Source organism: Girardinichthys multiradiatus, chromosome 8 (assembly GCF_021462225.1).
Source record: "Girardinichthys multiradiatus isolate DD_20200921_A chromosome 8, DD_fGirMul_XY1, whole genome shotgun sequence".
NCBI classification, from domain to species: Eukaryota; Metazoa; Chordata; class Actinopteri; order Cyprinodontiformes; family Goodeidae; genus Girardinichthys; species Girardinichthys multiradiatus.
In genome coordinates, this window is record NC_061801.1 from 24,043,383 (window position 1) to 24,064,458 (window position 21,076).

At 38.7% G+C, this 21,076-nt stretch overlaps 1 protein-coding gene and 1 long non-coding RNA gene across 3 annotated transcripts in view; one reads left to right on the forward strand and one right to left on the reverse strand.

The window, feature by feature from the left end:
* Positions 1 to 823: 823 nt before the first annotated feature.
* Positions 824 to 21,076, reverse strand: part of glis3 (GLIS family zinc finger 3) — a 35,513-nt gene continuing 15,260 nt past the window's right edge. The window contains exons 5-10 of the mRNA XM_047373696.1: positions 18,505 to 18,666; positions 18,287 to 18,397; positions 11,864 to 11,981; positions 11,617 to 11,686; positions 3,088 to 3,233; positions 824 to 1,704 (exon numbers count right to left, since the gene is read on the reverse strand). Coding sequence (XP_047229652.1) covers positions 1,583 to 1,704; positions 3,088 to 3,233; positions 11,617 to 11,686; positions 11,864 to 11,981; positions 18,287 to 18,397; positions 18,505 to 18,666 — 729 coding nt within the window. The 3' untranslated portion in view covers positions 824 to 1,582. The remainder of the gene's footprint in view (positions 1,705 to 3,087; positions 3,234 to 11,616; positions 11,687 to 11,863; positions 11,982 to 18,286; positions 18,398 to 18,504; positions 18,667 to 21,076) is intronic.
* LOC124873161 lies at positions 11,870 to 18,388 on the forward strand. Of its 2 annotated transcripts, none has more exons than XR_007039458.1 (3): positions 11,870 to 12,002; positions 14,552 to 14,678; positions 18,266 to 18,388. It is a non-coding gene; the product is annotated as an uncharacterized LOC124873161 (long non-coding RNA). The 2 variants fall into 2 exon arrangements; XR_007039459.1 differs by lacking the exon at positions 18,266 to 18,388 and adding an exon at positions 14,765 to 15,158.

The window sequence follows — 21,076 nt, forward strand, 5'->3', positions numbered from 1 at the left end:
GGGAGACTTGTGCAATCCACAATTACATGTCTTTTATCACTGAAGTGCATTTCAGGCAGCATGGACTTGCCACAGCAGATTCTAAATCCCTCTTTAAGGTGCCAGTTTGTTAAATCTCAAATCTACTACACTCTGCTACTCCTGACCTCACTGAATAAAAAGACATGTAAATCTTCACTTTATAGACTCAAATTTAATCTGAAACCCTTGCTATACATTTGTTTTAAATGCCCATTGTGCTGCAACTAATACCCAAGTTTGGTTTTCAAATCATACCATTATCACTGATCAGATACTTTTGGCTGCATTTTCTGCTGCCTGTGGTCACTTTTTTTACTTTTTGTTTATGCACTTTTTGATTTTGGGCATGGAAATAAATACAATCAGCTAAGTGTTAACACAGAAAAAAAATGGAGCAAAAACTATGACATATGTCCTTTAACTTAATGGCATCCAAATCTGATGTACAGTATGTCTCATTTCGAGACAGTGGTGCCTATCCAAGCAAGCCAGTCATGTTGCACCAAGGATCAAACACAAATCCTTTGCAGAGCTAGCAAAGAGGCATACAACCCGATATGCACCAACTCACTCCTAAGTTAAATTTAGAATTAGCTGTTAACCCCATGGGCTTTATTTTGGTAATATGGGAGAAAGTCAGGGTACCTGGAGAACCCATATGCAGGTGCAGAGAAACCTTAAAAAGTCTTCACAGAGATTTCACCTTGGGATCTTGTAACTGTAAGTTGACATTTCAAACCCCTGTATTGAGCTGCCAAAGTAAAAATATAAAATTAGTTGAAAAGAAATGATCCACAAACAATTTTGTTAAATGTTTTTATACAGAACTGAATGAAAACCACATATAAGAGTAACAAAATGTTTACTTCTCTTATCTAACACAGCTTGAAAATTCAGTTTAAATCATGTAACTTATTTGAAAATAATGTAAATTTTGATCATTCATTAAAATGGAAACAAGTGACTATTATTATAAACTGGTTATTATAACAGTGTGCCTATGTCAAGTTCCTTGTCTTACCATATTGAAATAAAATGGAAATGAAGAGGTCTGTAAAGCATTATGTCTCGTTTTCATTTAGGGTCAACCATGTTGTCAAATAAAATAAAAAAAATGTAGTAATGAAGCATTTAAAGCCACTGGTGTAATCAAACATCAATTTGCATCATCATCTAAGCACAGGAGCACTCATCGCACATTACTATATTCAAGCCACAAGTAATATGTATGACATTGCTGTCAAACAATAAAGGCTGTCTTGTTACTATAGTTACCAGGACACGGTTCTAAGAAAAAACTGTAATAAATCATCTCTTGCATACTTTGCTTTGATTGCAGAGTTGACATTGTGCAAAATGCCACCTGAAAGTACCTAATGTTATACCCAAGCCGTGTAATAATTAGTAAAGAATCATGAAAATCTTGAAGGCTCCTGTAAGTTTTACCCCCAGGAATGCACATTCTTTCATAATTTATTTCACAATGTAGTTCTATTGTTAAACATGTAATTTGAATATTGAGAGATACAAAGTAGTGCAAACCACCGACAAGTGAGTGGCATCATGCTTCTGTGTAAATGCTGGGGATATTGCTTGTGCTGTGGTCCACCATACAGAAGTAATCCCCACCATGCAGCTCTTGATTAGGAGAGGCATCTTGATTCTCAATGTGGACGGCAAATCCTGCAGCAGATTGCAAACAGAAATACAGAGATCCATGAATGCAGTGTGAGAGGAAGAAAATCAAACAGCAATAAATTATTTGTCCTTGGCTGCTTTCTAAAATATTCTCTAAGCGTTTCAAATGCTATTTGTGAGGATGTCAACCCATAGTGAAAACTGACTACTGCAGAAAAGACTGTTTCCATAAGCATTACCATAAATACGGGGACTTGAGGAATTTTTCTGCAGAGGAAAGGAAAAAAAGTGCCACCTTTTTATTGTTTCTACTCTTAAACATTACTTGGTCTCAGAGAACCTTGTCAAGATCTCAGGTGGCTGTCAAATCAGAGCATGACCATGTTTTATTTAAAGGTGACAAGCATTTGAAAGGCACTTGATTATGGCTAAAAAGAAATGGTACCAGCTCCTAATGTTTCTTGTAAAGACAAACTACACAGCACAGTTGATGTGTGAATTACAAACTACACACCTTTTTACAATGTCTTGCAAGTATTCAAAGCCCTTACACTTATTCACATTTTGACACATTACAACCACACACTATGCATATAATTTGAATTGTATGTGATAGACCATCACTGAATAGAGCATAATTGTGAAACATTTTTCCTCAGAAGAAAATCTGAAAAGCGTGCCATCCATTTTTATTCCGCCTACCTGAGTAAACACACTGTATTAATGCAACTACAGACACAACCCCAATGAACAGTCTGAAGGTTTTCGGTATTATTTCCAGAGCAGGATGGGAAATTTTCTGGACCACCGCAGCTCCGCAAGAGTTACCATCGTCTTCTCAACAGTTTCTCAGGTTAATCCTCGCTTTGCTCAGCCTGTTTGAATGGATGGTTATTGCCTTTGGAGGTCTGCAGTTTTGTCCTACACTTGCTATTTTCAGATGATAGACTGAATGGTATTTTGCAAGATGTTCATAGCTTGAAATGCCGCTTTATAGCCTATCTCTGCTTCGCACCTCTTCACAGCTTTATTCCTGACCTGTCTGATGTGTTCTGTAATCTTCATGATGCTGTTTGTTCACTGATGTTCTCTAAGCAAACCACTGAGGTCTTCACTGAGGTCTTCACGGATTAAATTATACACAAGTAGTCTAGAAAGGCTATCTATTAATTATTTAGTAGTATCATAATCAACAGGACTGAACCCCAATTACAATTTTTCCGTCCACTTTAAAACTTTAAAACTATGTGCTACTTTGTGTTGGTCTTTCTCATCAAATTCAATTACCATAAACTGAAGTTTGTTGTCACCCAACAAACTCTGACTAATTTACAGAGGTGTGAATACTTTTGCAAGAAACTGTAAATAGGCTCTTTAGATATTTCTAGTATGTGCAATGAACATTTTTGATTTTCAGACTTGCAGTACCTGGGCTTTGATCTACCACATCTGGAGGCTGGCCAAGTTGCTTCAGATCACAGTTGTTCAGCAGCGCCAGTCCGCTAGGAGGAAGAGGGTGGCAGATGGAGGAAGAAGGCCCAGAAGGATCCCTGGAGATCAGCTGATCAACAAACCTGAAGCATTTCAAGCTTAAGTAAATATTACTACTCATGGGGATTTAAAAACAATAATATTTTAAATATTTCTTACACACAAGCAACCTTGGACAGTTTTCAAAGCTGTCTCCAGTTTGTCAATACTAAATGCTAAAAAGAAACATTATTAGATGCAATACTTAAACAGAGATGTCACATGCGATTATGTTCTTTCTTTTTTTTTAAAGAAAAACTCAGTATACATATTGTGTGTAAAACTGTATCAACATTTGGAGGAACACTGCAGCTCTTACTAATTATTAGTAATGGGCAGCAATGTACATAAGAAGCCAAAAGTGCCAAACTTTGAAAAAACGTAATTTATATATAACATAATCACAATCAGAAGAAATGTAAATACATTGTGTTAATCCATCAACTAACTATATACAAAAAACAAATAATTACACATCAAAAGCACTAATTAAAACTTTAAATTATTCCATGTTAAAATCATATGTAATTGTTTCATATTTCCTATCCTGGTCCATCATAAATTAATTTAAACCTTCTCTAAGACACACCAAAGAGACCCTAACATCTAATTGGTCAACCTACACAGCAGCTCCACAGCGGACCAATCACCTTGTTTACAACAATATTTGCCCCTCTCACCCGCCTTGACAGATAAGGCTGAGATAAAAAAAAAAAAAATCATGATTTGCTGCAACACTTGAATTTGAAATAATTAATAAAAACCAAATTATACACGTTTAAGTATTTTAACTAATCCTTTATACATGCAATTTTATTTCATGTAAGATATATTTACTAAACTTAAAAACATTTTTTTTTCATTTATTGACTTAGTTAATTAATTAATTAAAATGAATTAATGAGTACAGGAAGGTGGTGGACTGCTTTGTGGCATGGTGTGGAAACAATCATCTCATTTTGAACGTGACTAAAACAAAGGAGATGATTGTAGATTTTAAGAGAAACAGGAATAAGTCAAAAACTATTTCCATCATGGGAGAAGAGGTGGAGGTGGTGGAGGAGTACAAATACTTTGGTGTTCACCTGGACAACAGACTGGAGTGGAGATGCAACTGTGAAGCCATCTACAAGAAGGAACAGAGCAGACTGTACTTCTTGAGGAAGCTTAGGTCCTTTGGTGTTTGCAGCAAGATGCTGCATATCTTCTATAAGTCTGTTGTGGAGAGTGTGATCTCTTCTACCATCATCTGCTGGGGTAGCAGCATCAGAGCCAGGGACTTAAAAAAGCTCAACAAGCTGATAAAAAAGGCTGGCTCTGTTCTGGGGACTCCTCTGGAACCTCTGGAGATCATTGTGCAAAGACGGATTTTTCACAAAATGAAGAACATTTTGGAGAACCCTGAGCATCCTCTTCATGAGACTGTCCTACAACAACAGTGTCTTTAGTCAGAGGCTTCTTCAGATCTGCTGTAAGACGGAGCGCTACAGGAGATCCTTCCTGCCCACAGCAATCAGCATCTACAACGGCTCTTTGAAGAAACCTACATAATGAGCTACAGCATTTAATTTCCCTTTGGGATTAATAAAGTATTTTTGAATATGAATTTGAATCTATACATTTCCAGCTTAGTGTAAATGATCACATTTAGAAATATATTAAAATAAAGGCTTATTTCTTTGTTGAATTTTAATACTTTTGCCACCTGATGGCATTGGCGCAGAAGTTAGCATAGTCACCATTTTGTCAAGTGGTCCTGGTTGTTAACATGCATCTGATCTAATGGTCTTGCATCCATGGTGCGCTGAAAGAATCTGAGTGCTCCCACAGACCATAAGGGCTAAAGGTTCCCTAATAGTTTAGCTTTAAATATTGTAAGCAGAAGAGACTGTTGCCTGGCTCTAAGTGTAATGGTACAACTTCACAGATGCCTAAGGTTTATACAAAGGTCCTACGTATGTTTAGGATTCATACCAACCTCCTCTTGAATCTTTAATTGTTTATGATTTTATATAATTGGTATAAATTCATGAATGCTATTCCTATTTTTATTACTTGTCTGCACTTGAGATGTCCTTCATCTTTCACTTCTTAGAACTTATTTTAGTTTTGAGAACCGTTGCTTGTACTTGAAGCAACTACTTGAACTTGCACTGAAAGCCTTGCCTGTTATTTAAAATGTTTCATCTTTCCTATACGTAGGTAATGAGAGGAAGAATTGCTTCTTTCAATGGAGTGTCCTGTCTCACTTCCTAAGAATTGTCATATTGCATGACTGATTTAATTCTGCTGCATTGCAGAAACACATCATCTGCATATAGCATTATCTGCTCAGTGTAATTGTAAACATAACATTAATAAAACAGAATGTAAAAGGACAAAATTGCTATTGGCAATACAAAAACGAGAGACGCGAGGCCATCCCCCAGTGGGCCCACCACCTGCAGGGAGAACCATGAGGGACTGGTGCTAAGAAGATTGGGCAGTGGACAAAGGTGGAGACTTCCGATCTCCGGATGCTTAGGCTGGCTCTAGGGATGTGGACTGTCACCTCCCTGGAGGGGAAGGAGCCTGATCTTGTGCGGGAAGTCAAGAGATATCGACTAAAAATAGTCGGGCTCACCTCCACGCACAGCGTGGGCTCTGGAACCCATCTCCTTGAGAGAGGCTGGACTCTCTTCTACTCTGGAGTGGCCTGGGGGGAGAGGTGGCGACTTGGGGTGGGTTTGCTTGTTGCCCCCCAGCTCAGTTGTCTCGTGTTGGGGATTACCCCAGTGGATGAGAGGGTCGCATCCCTGCGCCTTCGGGTCAGGGACAATTCAATTCAATTCAATTCAATTCAGTTTTATTTATATAACGCCAATTCACAACACATGTTCTCTCAAGGCACTTTACAACAGTCAGGTACATACATTCCAATTAATCCTAACCATTGAACAGTGCAGTCAAAGTTAGTTATTTATTCAAATTGGATAAAAAGTTTTTCTGTCTAAGGAAACCCAGCAGATTGCATCCAGTCAGTGACTTGCAGCATTCACTCCTCCTGGATGAGCATGTAGAGACAGTGGACAGTCACTGGCGTTGACTTTGCAGCAATCCCTCATACTGAGCATGCATGTAGCAACAGTGGAGAGGAAAAACTCCCTTTTAACAGGAAGAAACCTCCAGCAGAACCAGGGTCAGTGTGAGCGGCCATCTGCCACGACCGACAGGGGGTTAGAGAGAACAGAGCAGAGACACAAAGAGAACAGAGAAGCACTGATCCAGGAGTACGTTCTATGGGAAGGAAAATTAAATGTTAATGGATGTAGCTCCTTTAGTTGTTTCACCTAGAAAGAAAGAACAGATAAACTCTGAGCCAGTTTTCAAGGTTAGAGTCTGAAAGAGGGCACATACAGTTAGTTACAGTTAAGCACAGTCAATCGCCATGTCTAGGAGAGAGAAAGGGTTAAACACTAAAAGACAGGGCCATGTGGATCATTGGTAGAGGGTTAGCATTAATTTGTTGCCAGCAGAAGCTTGGACAATTCCCCTCTCCAGAAAAGTGTCACAGGTAGATACAGAGCCAGGCCAGGTGTAGCATCTAGGAAGAGAAACAGGTCTCTGACTGTCGTTTCGGCTTATGGGGCGAGCGGTAGTGCGAAGTACCTGGCCTTCTTGGTGTCGGAGGTGCTGAACAGTTCCCCTGCTGGGGAACTTCAATGTCCATGTGGGAAACAACAGTTACACCTGGAGAGGCGTGATTGGGAGAAATGGCCTCCCCGATATGAATCCGAGTGCTGTTTCATTATTGGACTTTGTCCATAATGAACCCCATGTTCAAGCCTTAAGGTGTTCGTCAGTGCACTTGGCACCAGGACACCTTAGGCAGATTCCGGGGGAGGTTGGAGACATAGAGTCCGAGTGGACAATGTTCTCAGGGTCTATTGTAGATGCTACTGCCCCTAGCTGTGGTCGTAAGGTCTGCGGTGCCTGTCGCGGTGGCAACCCCCGAACCCGGTGGTGGACACCGGCAGCAAGGGATGCTGTCAAGCTGAAGAAGGTGTCCTGTCAGCTGTGGATGGCTTGTGAGACTCCTGAGGCGGCTGATGGGTACCATGAGGCCAAGCGTGCCGATCCCTGGGCTGTGGCAGAGGTAAAAACTCGGGCCTGGGAGGAGTTCGGTGAGGCCATGGAGAAGAACTACCGGATGGCCTCAAAGTGATTCTGGCAAATCGTCTGGCGCCTCAGGAGGGGGAAGCAGTGCTTCGCCAATACTGTTTACAGTGGGGGTGGGAAGCTGCTGACCTCAACTGGGGACATTATTAGGGGGTGGAAGGAGTACTTCGAGGATCTCCTGCCGTCACGCATTCCCTGGTGGAAGCAGGGAGGTGTTCCAGGCACGCCAGGGGACGGCCCAGGACAGGCTTGAAGGACTATGTCTCTCGGCTGGCCTGGGAACACCTTGGGCTCCACCCGGAGGAGCTGTAGGAGGTGTCTGGGGAGAGGGAATTCTGGGTGTCTCTACTGAGTCTGCTGCCCCCGCAACCTGGAAGCGGAAGACGAGTACGAGTTTCTGAACCTGTTTTGCACATGGTAACTGCTTTACTTCTGCAATGGATTGGTGTTAACTGGATTCAGATCTAGCAAGTGCGAGCGATTTGCACCTGTTTTTACATTGTGGCAGGCACAGAAATAATCAAAGAGATAAAGAAAAATATTTTATCCATAGCAGAAAACTCTGGGTTTGTGTCCAGACAAGGCAACCTCCCAAAAACTTAAGAAAAACATTGAGCTGTATCAGGGAAGTATTACATTTAGTAATGGTGTTCACAAGTCAATAGGTGATAATAATTATTAATGTACTGCACCACATTGTCAGAGACAATGCAATGTTTCATTCCTTTAACAGATTCATCCAAAGATAAAAAGCAAACCAGAAAAGTATAAAAATTCTGTTTCTTTCTTTCTGCATAATAATTACCTTCAGATTTTATGAGATGCTATTTATTTCACATAATCTGCATGACGCAAAAACTGTTGTCTTTAAAAACATAATGCGACCTTTCTCTGCCTGTAATTTATTGACGGACCCACTGTTGCCACCACCAGCAACTTAACTATTCTGTAAACACCTTCCACAAGGTTTCGGAGTGTGTTCATAGAAAACTAGAATGGAAGCGACTGTAACACTGGGATTCATTGATTTGGTTGTGTGACCCAATACGTTTGGCAGTATAGTGTAAGTATGGCCATATTTGTGTGGCCATATACAGGTCCTTCTCAAAATATTAGCATATTGTGATAAAGTTCATTATTTTCCATAATGTAATGATGAAAATTTAACATTCATATATTTTAGATTCATTGCACACTAACTAAAATATTTCAGGTCTTTTATTGTCTTAATACGGATGATTGTGGCATACAGCTCATGAAAACCCAAAATTCCTATCTCACAAAATTAGCATATTTCATCCGACCAAAAAAATAAAAGTGTTTTTAATACAAAAAACGTCAACCTTCAAATAATCATGTACAGTTATGCACTCAATACTTGGTCGGGAATCCTTTTGCAGAAATGACTGCTTCAATGCGGCGTGGCATGGAGGCAATCAGCCTGTGGCACTGCTGAGGTCTTATGGAGGCCCAGGATGCTTCGATAGCGGCCTTTAGCTCATCCAGAGTGTTGGGTCTTGAGTCTCTCAACGTTCTCTTCACAATATCCCACAGATTCTCTATGGGGTTCAGGTCAGGAGAGTTGGCAGGCCAATTGAGCACAGTGATACCATGGTCAGTAAACCATTTACCAGTGGTTTTGGCACTGTGAGCAGGTGCCAGGTCGTGATGAAAAATGAAATCTTCATCTCCATAAAGCTTTTCAGCAGATGGAAGCATGAAGTGCTCCAAAATCTCCTGATAGCTAGCTGCATTGACCCTGTCCTTGATAAAACACAGTGGACCAACACCAGCAGCTGACACGGCACCCCAGACCATCACTGACTGTGGGTACTTGACACTGGACTTCTGGCATTTTGGCATTTCCTTCTCCCCAGCCTTCCTCCAGACTCTGGCACCTTGATTTTTGAATGACATGCAGAATTTGCTTTCATCCGAAAAAAGTACTTTGGACCACTGAGCAACAGTCCAGTGCTGCTTCTCTGTAGCCCAGGTCAGGCGCTTCTGCCGCTGTTTCTGGTTCAAAAGTGGCTTGACCTGGGGAATGCGGCACCTGTAGCCCATTTCCTGCACACGCCTGTGCACGGTGGCTCTGGATGTTTCTACTCCAGACTCAGTCCACTGCTTCCGCAGGTCCCCCAAGGTCTGTAATCGGCCCTTCTTCACAATCTTCCTCAGGGTCCGGTCACCATTTCTCGTTGTGCAGCGTTTTCTGCCACACTTTTTCCTTCCCACAGACTTCCCACTGAGGTGCCTTGATACAGGACTCTGGGAACAGCCTATTCGTTCAGAAATTTCTTTCTGTGTCTTACCCTCTTGCTTAAGGGTGTCAATAGTGGCCTTCTGGACAGCAGTCAGGTCGGCAGTCTTACCCATGATTGGGGTTTTGAGTGATGAACCAGGCTGGGAGTTTTAAAGGCCTCAGGAATCTTTTGCAGGTGTTTAGAGTTAACTCGTTGATTCAGATGATTAGGTTCATAGCTCGTTTAGAGACCCTTTTAATGATATGCTAATTTTGTGAGATAGGAATTTTGGGTTTTCATGAGCTGTATGGCAAAATCATCCGTATTAAGACAATAAAAGACCTGAAATATTTCAGTTAGTGTGCAATGAATTTAAAATATATGAATGTTAAATTTTCATCTTTACATTATGGAAAATAATGAACTTTATCACAATATGCTAATATTTTGAGAAGGACCTGTACATGCATTTCAATGTGGAAAAACTGCATCAGATCAGGAATTTGCTATTTGCTTGCTTAAACAATTTAGACGCAGATCTGCCTTTGCGTGTATTTTCGAATTTGCAAAGAGGAGCAAACTCTGGTCTGCACACATTTAATACTTAATAGATTTGTGAATTGGGCTGATTACATTTGATACACTGTGGTGGTACAAAATGTGACTACGTTTGCATAATTTTCCTACACAGTATTCAAAGAAAATGCATTTAAAAGAAAAAAACCTTTTTACTTTTCAGTGTTACAATATACCCCTGCATTTGATGCAACATACAGTCTTTCTTAATTTTTTTTACCTTACTTTTAGCATCCTAAACTATTTGAGAAAGATTATCTTGGAAAATTTCATCTTACATAATTGTTATTATTAATGAAAAGGCAGACATTAAAAATAGTGTGAACTGTAAATTAGTATTTTTAATATGACCCAGTCGCTAATGTATGTCTGGATAATCAATTAGTTTTCTAGTCTTTATGCAAATGAGATTAGTGTGAGCCAACATTTTTGACCAAACACTATCTGAGAATCAAACGTTATCAGACAAGAAACTGGCAACAAAGATTTTACAATTGATTTAACAACTAAAAGAGTAATTACAGCCTTGTCTCATCTCTCGCTGGAGCATAAATGGCATTTTCTAGATTTTATGATTCACTCATTGAATTCCTCGACAGCTTTTGGTGGTGGCTATAGCATCCATTGATGCGAGCGGTTGAGACCAATGAGGCAAGGCGAGGTCTGCTCTCACAGGCCGATTGTCTGCCTCGGACATCCCGCAGTGAAAGCTTTGGCCCACCACTGGTCTGAGAACAATCCGAACCATTGAGGAGCCGTATGCATCTGGCAGCTCACGAGGACAAAAAATCCTTTATTATGTTCTTTGAAGAGAAGAGTGGATGAAGAGGCATTTTACCCAGGTTGACAAGTGAAAAATGTTTCTGGCCATTACATGTGAAAAGCTCCTTTTATTGTAGCATCCACAACAATAAACAAAATAACAAACAATAAAAATCACTGGATGGAAGTTCTTAATATTTTATTGCTACTGTTATTTATTTGTTACCCTCTTTAAGTACTGTAGTTGTATGAATTGTACTGACTGTTTGTACTCTGTTTTTACATATTGTTTTGTATGTCTATTTAAAACAAGTCAAATATGAGACCTTGTGTGTCGATTTACTCGTAATAAAATAAAAACATAAAAAATTAAAAAAAATAAAAAATAAAAGAACAAACAATGGGATTTTTTTTTTAAACGGATTGTTTTTTATTATGAGTTTGGAGCCTTGAAACCATGACAACCAATGTTTCAGTTGATTATTTCCCGCTCATTGAAAGCAAAACGTTTATTACAATTTGTGGTGAAAAGAAAGTGACTTGTTTTAAAATAATGCTGACTCTTTTATTAAAAAAAGCACGAACTGGCTTCAAAATACAGAACTGATAGATTTAAGATTTAATTGACAGATTTACCAAAATATGTTGCACAAAACAATAATGATAAAAATAACAAATTGTTTATTACCTGTAGTTATCTTTCATGGAGAACATCTGAGCCAGTTGGGGACTATAAGACTCCTGTCCTTGCGTTGCACCTGATGAACAAGAATTACAGACACTTCAAGGCTGTGAATTTAATGAAGAAACCTATTATGTAAACATGGTTACAACAGCAAAAGTTGTTGTTTTGGCTGATTTTTTTTCTCATGGTAAATGCATTTATGCGAATAACCAGAACTTAAACGTAACACAGTATGACTCAGGAGACGCACCAAGAGCTGGGTTCAAGCTGTTGTCTAGCCTTGCCGGAGGGGAAATATTAGGGTGTAGAGGGTGAATGGTTAAACAATCTGTCAGTGTGTCTTGGGTTGCATCAGCCGAGGATTTCATCTACAGAAACAACATAAAAAGGTAAGCATAAACAGAGATGGATGACAGAAAGTCCACCCCATCACTATTGTTGTACTTGTATAACACTAAACAGAGCTTCCATTTTTCTATTTCTGTTAAAAAAAAACTAGCATTGAAAGCAGTTATTAAAGGGTTTTCAGCCCCCTGATGTAAGATAGTCCTGGGAGACTTTCCTTATGGCAAACACTTCCTTCCTTGTGCTCTGACGACCCAGCAATCTGTGCCACTCATCTGTCTGCATTGGCAAAAACATACCAGCTGCTGAAGCGTTGTAGCTTTGATAATCACATCTCTGTATGTAGCCTTTTAGACACAACACACCATGAATTTGAAGAAATATTCAAAGCCATTAAAGTTACATTAATTCGTAGTATTGGCCCAAAAATGTATAAATTTAGGAAGAAATACTGACAAAAAATATCACATACAGGTCCTTCTCAAAATATTAGCATATTGTGATAAAGTTCATTATTTTCCATAATGTCATGATGAAAATTTTACATTCATATATTTTAGATTCATTGCACACTAACTGAAATGAAAGGTATTATAAACGGAGCAATTAAATATAAAATTTACCATATGCAACAAATATAGCTTCGCTGCACTCAGTGAACTCACCCGATGTAGAAAAAAACATGAAAATATCTGAATGCATAAAACAAAAAGTGAAGCAGTTTAACTGGTTTAACTTCCACAGAATTACAGGTCCTTCTCAAAATATTAGCATATTGTGATAAAGTTCATTATTTTTCATAATGTAAAGATGAAAATTTAACATTCATATATTTTAGATTCATTGCACACTAACTGAAATATTTCAGGTCTTTCATTGTCTTAATACGGATGATTTTGGCATACAGCTCATGAAAACCCAAAATTCCTATCTCACAAAATTAGCATATCATTAAAAGGGTCTCTAAACGAGCTATGAACCTAATCATCTGAATCAACGAGTTAACTCTAAACACCTGCAAAAGATTCCTGAGGCCTTTAAAACTCCCAGCCTGGTTCATCACTCAAAACCCCAATCATGGGTAAGACTGCCGACCTGACTGCTGTCCAGAAGGCCACTATTGACACCCTCAAGCACGAGGGTAAGACACAGAAATAAATTTCTGAACAAATAGGCTGTTCCCAGAGTCCTGTATCAAGGCACCTCAGTGGGAAGTCTGTGGGAAGGAAAAAGTGTGGCAGAAAACGCTGCACAACGAGAAGAGGTGACCGGACCCTGAGGAAGATTGTGGAGAAGGGCCGATTCCAGACCTTGGGGGACCTGCGGAAGCAGTGGACTGAGTCTGGAGTAGAAACATCCAGAGCTACCGTGCACAGGCGTGTGCAGGAAATGGGCTACAGGTGCCGCATTCCCCAGGTCAAGCCACTTTTGAACCAGAAACAGCGGCAGAAGCGCCTGACCTGGGCTACAGAGAAGCAGCACTGGACTGTTGCTCAGTGGTCCAAAGTACTTTTTTCGGATGAAAGCAAATTCTGCATGTCATTCGGAAATCAAGGTGCCAGAGTCTGGAGGAAGACTGGGGAGAAGGAAATGCCAAAATGCCAGAAGTCCAGTGTCAAGTACCCACAGTCAGTGATGGTCTGGGGTGCCGTGTCAGCTGCTGGTGTTGGTCCACTGTGTTTTATCAAGGGCAGGGTCAATGCAGCTAGCTATCAGGAGATTTTGGAGCACTTCATGCTTCCATCTGCTGAAAAGCTTTATGGAGATGAAGATTTCATTTTTCAGCACGACCTGGCACCTGCTCACAGTGCCAAAACCACTGGTAAATGGTTTACTGACCATGGTATCACTGTGCTCAATTGGCCTGCCAACTCTCCTGACCTGAACCCCATAGAGAATCTGTGGGATATTGTGAAGAGAACGTTGAGAGACTCAAGACACAACACTCTGGATGAGCTAAAGGCCGCTATCGAAGCATCCTGGGCCTCCATAAGACCTCAGCAGTGCCACAGGCTGATTGCCTCCATGCCACGCCGCATTGAAGCAGTCATTTCTGCAAAAGGATTCCCGACCAAGTATTGAGTGCATAACTGTACATGATTATTTGAAGGTTGACGTTTTTTGTATTAAAAACACTTTTCTTTTATTGGTCGGATGAAATATGCTAATTTTGTGAGATAGGGATTTTGGGTTTTCATGAGCTGTATGCCAAAATCATCCGTATTAAGACAATAAAAGACCTAAAATATTTCAGTTAGTGTGCAATGAATCTAAAATATATGAATGTTAAATTTTCATCATTACATTATGGAAAATAATGAACTTTATCACAATATGCTAATATTGTGAGAAGGACCTGTTTTGCCAAATGACCAAATTTAGGTTAGGTTCAAGAAATGTCTTCATGCACTTACATTAAGAATATTTGTAAGAAATTGTATTATTTGGCATTAGTATCTGAGGCCATTATGTTAGATATTAGTACATACAAATCAAACGACGCATGCAAACAATAACATAATATAATATAACAATAGGTTTTAGGAAGAAAGTGCTAGAAGTCTGTTCAGTTTTATTTTGACCTTGTCAACAGGTGTGGAAATACAAGCGTTACCTCTGAGAAGCAGAACGCGATGGGAGGTGCGAAGAGAGGTCGAAAATTAAAGTGTACAATGACGGACGGACGGACGGACATTCAAAGCCCTTAGTTTCCTCAATAGGTGAAGAGTTGAGCTTTTTATGTATGTAGTTAACATGCTGGGAAAAAGAGATACACTTCTCTACTTCTATACTGATTTTTTTAAAGGACTCAACCTGCTTCACTGCCTGGGCTTGGATAACCAACAATTTAAAAAGATGTCCTGATGTCTAGCCCCTGCCAGTACAGGCCACCTCTATTATTACCACTGCGACCACTACATATAAACAACTAGATAAATAAATAAATAAACCATCAAGACAATAATATTGCGCAAAGACGAGACCAGCAGGAAATACATACTGCAATCCAACATAAGAACCTCATGTGAAACATGATGATGGTGGAATAATGATTTGGGCCTTCTTGCTACATTTGCTCTTGCAATTATGGCAACAAAGAAACAGAAAAAAAATAAAGTTAATGTTCTATGAGGCTAAGGACAAAGACCTTTTCTTCCAAAAGTTAAAGCTGAACTGTAGAATGCAGTTAATGTGTGGAAACCAACCAACCAACACCACTGAGCCAACCTCTGAATAGGCTTAAATTCCTCTAAGCTGGTATGCATGATTGATTAAAGGCTACATAAAATGTTTAACTGTAGTCATTATGTGCTGCTAAAAGGTATCACAGTGAAATCTGATGAGCCACCACGTTTAATATGCTAAAATATCTATATGGCCCTTAATAGAAATCTAGCAAATCCTTACAAAATCCTTAAAAATCAGAGGAAGCATTTGTTCATCAGATGTAGTAAGAATTCAGAGGCATGGGAGAAATATCCAAATACAAGTCACAAAGATTCACATTCTTCTTTTATCTAATGTGATAAATGATTATTTTGCTTACCTAATAAATTACTCAACTTTAGGTTAAAACCTGATTATTACTTAATAGGTCTTTTTTTTTTTTTTCTTTTTAGAAAATTTTAATTAAGAGCAAAGTTTTGGAGTAAAGTTGCAAAAGTTTAGATTTATCTATGTTGTGTTGTTGGAGATAATTATGCTTTCTCTGAGAGGCAAAAAGTGACAACTTTTATTCACAGATAGCCGTAGTATACAGTTATTTATATGTGTGTTTAAGAACAGTAAGTGTTGTATGCAGTAGAGGCATCAAATCTTAAAATACTACTACTACTACATTGAAATAACAAATATATCTTCCAGCCAGTTAGGGATTATAAATATTCACACAAAGATAATCTGAGTAAATTGAATTTTGAAATTCTATTTCATTTATTAACAAAGCAGCTTTTCAAGCCAACTGGCTCTGTGTGAAAAGTAATTTCCCCCACACATAGTAACTAGTCATCCAACGTTTGGCTGCAGCAATAGCCACCTAGTCACTGTTGAAGAATACTGACCCACTCTTCTTTGCAGAATTGTTTAAATTCAGCCACATTGGTTTTAAAGCATGAAAGGCATGTTTAAGATCATATCACAGCAGGTCCAGACTTTAACTAGGCTACTCAAAAACTAATTTGTGCTTGACCTTAGGTCATAAACTGATTGCATTTTACTTTTGGATTAAAAATTGTCCAGGTCCTGAAGAAGCAAGGCAGCCACAGATTATCATACTACCACCACCATCAGAGTCAGTCAGTCATCTTCTATACTGCTTCTTTTATAGTGGGTCGCAGGGAAGCTGGTGCCTATCTCCAGCAGTCTATGGATGGGAGGCGGGGTACACCCTGGACAGGTCACCAGTCTATCGCAGGGCAACACACAAACAACCATGCACACACTCATACACAGATCTAAGGGCAATTTAGAGAGACCAATTAACCTAACAGGCATGTCTTTGGACTGTGGGAGGAAGCTGGAGTACCCGGTGGGAACCCACGCATGCACAGGGACAACATGCAAACTCTGTGCAGAAAGACCTCGCATGAGAGTATGATCTTATTTTCTAAAATACTCTGTTACCTTTATGCCATATGTAACAGGATCCACACCTTCCAAAAGGTTTAACTTTTTTCTGGTCAGTCCACAGAATATTTTCCAAAAGGTTTTGAGGATCATCAAGATGTTTTTTGGCAAATGTATAATAGCCATTTGTCTTCTTTTTAGTCCGCGGTTCACTGTGGCTCTTTCCCATGTATACCATTTTGTCCCATTTCTTTCTTATTGGTAAATCTTGAACTCTGAACTTAACTTATCCAATTCTGCAGTCCTTTGGATGTTGTTCTGGGTTCTTTTGTGACATCCTGGATGCTTTATTGATGGGCTCTAAGAGTAATTTTAATAGACAGGCTTCTCCTGGAAAGTTCACCACTCTCTCATGTCTTCTCCATTGTTGGACAATGGCTCTTACTGTGGTTAACTGGAGTCCCCAAAGCCTTAGAAATGACTTTCTAACCCTTTCCAGACTGGTGTCAGTGACTTTCATCTGTTCTTGAATTATGTTAAGATTACGGTAGGATGTGTTGCTTTTTGAGATCTTTCAGCCTTCTTCATATTGTCAGAAGGTACTATTTAATGGTTTTCTTTATTCTAAAAGTCTGGCAATAATCTGGCCTGGATGTGGCTAGTTACACTGAAATTGACTTTCTAATAAAGGTGGTTAAATTTAAGATTTAACCAGGGAGGAGGTAACTAAAGCCAGGAAGGATTGCGTAGCTTCTTTCCCTTCAGTAATTAAACCATCATTTAAAGTCTGCGTTTTTTTCATTTAATTGGCATTTCTTTGTCTAATAATAAAATTTGTTTGTTGATCTGAAACACAGAAATTTGACAAAGAATGCAAATTTTCAAAGCACACTAAATCTTAGAACACGTGGAAAGTTTCTTGTTCCCTTGCTATATTAATCATTATGTAGGAAAGTCAATAAATGCATTTATGCTTTAAGCAAATATTAAAGTTATTTGTAGAGAGGGCAATATAAATGTCATATTGCAGGTTTTATTTAAAAACAGCTATGATACTAGTTTTAATTTACCTTTCTCTTATCAAAAGAAAAAGAATCTACACATCCTCATTTTTTCTGGTTATCACTCTTCACTTTTGTTTGTGTGTCAAATGACACACACCTCAAAATTAAAAACCTTCTCTCACTGACATGCAAGAATCCTAATAGTAAAATTGCACTACTGTAAAGTGTTTTTTAATGGAGTGACTCTCAATGGGAAAACACAAGAGAGACCAACAACATTACTGAATAATTTTGAGAGACCCTTTGCTGCCTCTGTTAACCTAAGTGTGCAGAAATTGACAAACTCCATTGCTAGTAGTTTTAATCTAACCGCATGCTCACCTTTAATTAAAGATAATGATCATCTGAGTACAGTTAAGTTGCAGAGCTAAGTGAGTGGGATAGAAAGCCTGTCACAGAGCTAATTAGGATGAAGGAAAGCAAAATGAAATGAAATATGTCACATGCTGTATGTTAGAGGATTTTTTCTTGTTCACAGCTGTCATGTTAAGGAGGTGAAGCTCATTTCTCAAGCTAGGTTCTGACAGCAAGAGTTTGAAATCTACAAATACAATCCAGAGATTTTCAATTAATGTTCACTAAGTTTGAATCTCCTATTCTGCTTATACTGTATATTTGACCTCATAGGGACAGTAGAAACAATTGCAATATATATGTTGATCTGTTTTACTCCACAGTAGCAGTACTGGGGTACTCACCCTCTTCCGTAATTGCCGCTCTTTGGTAGAATGGGACTTCATATGTTTCCTCAATGAACTGGGGTCAGTGTAACGTTTTGCACAACCAGGCACCTGGCAGGCATATGGTTTCTGCACAATTACAGACACATAAACCCAGACAGTGAGTACATACTGATCCAAAGAATTTAAATAACATCTCTAATTATACCATGTGATTGCGATGAGCCGCCACTGACTGTGTCCAGGTGTGTTCGCTGGTGTTTAGCTCTGTCACTCGAGTTGCTGAACGCCTTGTGGCACCCTGGGTGCTGACACAGATATGGTTTCTCCCCCGTGTGACTGCGCAAGTGGATCTTCAGGTTTTCAAGCCGAGAGAAAGCCTTGTTGCAGCCTTCAAACTTTGACAGCATAAACATGAAGTGTGTTTAAAATTAGACCTTGTCATAGAATGGCAGCGCTAAAAAGGTTTAAAGTCTCTTTAAAATGAAATATATTATTACATAATGCCTGAATTATAAAACGCAAAAGTCTGTGAACCATCTTAATAAAAGAAAATGTCATTAATAGATACTTTCACAAGTATTTGTACCCGTTAACACCTTTTTAAAAAACATTATGACATAGTTCAACATATCTTTTTGGGAGTTCATTTGATGATAGACCAAAACAAACAGTAGACAACTGAGAAATGGTAGGATACAAGGTTTTAACATTTATTTTTAAAAATCAGGTCAGAGATAAAGTTTAAAACTTTGCCACACCTTATAACCCAACTAAAAAAGGTTAGGTTATAAAGCAATATCCCAACAAAGCACAGTTTAAACCTACCAAGACATGGCTCTCTGCCTCAACTGACCAGGCCAAGCTAGCAAAGCATTAATAATAGAAGCAGCCAAGATGTGGAAACTCTGGGGAGTTGCATTGACCAACAGCTCAGGTGGGATAATCTATTGACAGAAAAACAATTGATTGTGCACTATTTCATTTATTTCATTTGTTACAAATCTGGACGTTGGAGAAGGGGAAAAAAGAAAGCTATTGTTGAAAGAACGTAGTGAGAAATCCCATTTGAAACTTTCTAAAACCACTATAAGAGTATCAGCAAACATTTCAAATGTGGTGTTCTGATCACTTGAGAGCAAGATGTAACTGAATACAAGTCCATCCCCACATTTTCACTTTCACTCCACAATTACGTGTTACTTTGCGTTGGTCTATAACTTAAATGTTGCAACACATGTACAGTTAAGAGCAAAAATAGTCATACATTCTGGCAGATTTAGGTTTAAAATTATGTTTTATTTTTACCGACATGTTTCTTCCAACTGGAAGTAATAGTGAAGTTTTGTAGTGGCTGAGCCAGAGTCCTGACTAGAACCTAATAGAGAATCTGTGGAGGGAGCTAAAGATTAGGGTGATGGCAAGGAGGCCTGCAACTCAACACAATAGATAAATCGATAAAATTCCACTGGAAAAAGCACCAAAAGCTATTCATGAAATATAAGAATGGTTTGCTTCTTTTTTCCAACAAAGGTTTTACACAGATTATTAAAATAATCTTTGACATGCTATTTAAAAAACAAATGCAAGGAAAAATAGCTGAATATTTTATAGCCCCAGATATATACTCCTTTTCAATATCAGTAACAACCTTTTTGGTTGAATATAAATAATTTTAAATCTTGAGCAGTTAGGAAGTATGAATAATATAAGTGTTTACTGTATGCTTTAATATTTGCATGATTTGTATGATTTAATATTTGCAATGTGTCCAGCAGGGGCCAGTGTTTATACATGAATAACCACAGTTGAATTTGTTTTCAAACATTCATCTTACGTCACCTTGACAGCAGTTGGCAGCTACGAATTACAAAAAAAAAAAATAAAAATAACAGCTTTCAGTAAACCATCTAATGCATGTTAATGTTTACTCTCTGGAATGATAAATGACTTTATAAATGGCAGCACCACGCAGAAGGTCTTCTGTGGGATTAGTGTCTGGTGTTTGAGGAATATGTGTAATTCCAGTCAACATAACTGCTTACTGCATCATGCAACCAGTTACTTCATCCCTAAAACATGCAAATCATTCAGAGCATTTTCTTCTAGGTCCTGGAACATATTGCCCTCTTCCTGGGGGGTTTGAATGGGTGGTTAGTGTTCGAAAATGTTTTTGTTGTTGTTGTCCTGATGGAGTCTCATGGACAAGAAGCACAGACCATGTCTGATATTGTTATTCTTTCTCTAAGACTGAATTCCTCACATTCCTATACCTTTTAGTCATCGCTGTATAACTAAATTAACTTTTTTTTTCTCCACAGTATTAGAAATTCTTCCTGTTCTTTCTCAGTAAGATACAGTGATTTTCTACCAAACAAATTTAAACAAGCCCATCTTGTTTTTCCAATTGAACTTGAAAATAGACTTTCACTTCATTTACAGGAAAAGTATTTACAAGAAGGCTCGGGAGAGAAAATTCCAAACATTTGATAGAACTGAAAATTAATTTGGAAACACAACAAAACAGAAGAGAGAAAACATAAAATATTTCACATATTTTTCCATTTAGGAGAGAACTATTTGATTCTGCAATCTATTTCGGATAGGTCGTTATAAAGGCCTTGCTTTCAGAGGCCTTTAGGGTTAAATAAGGGCAAGAGAAGAAAAAGACACCTGCGTGAAGCAACACAGACAAAGATAAATAGCCTCTAAGCACCAAACTGGACCGAACCAACTTAAGACTAAAATCCTGGCAGGACTCCAGCCAAGTCCAGAGGTAGGTGTGTAACTCCCTCTCTCTTAAAGAGG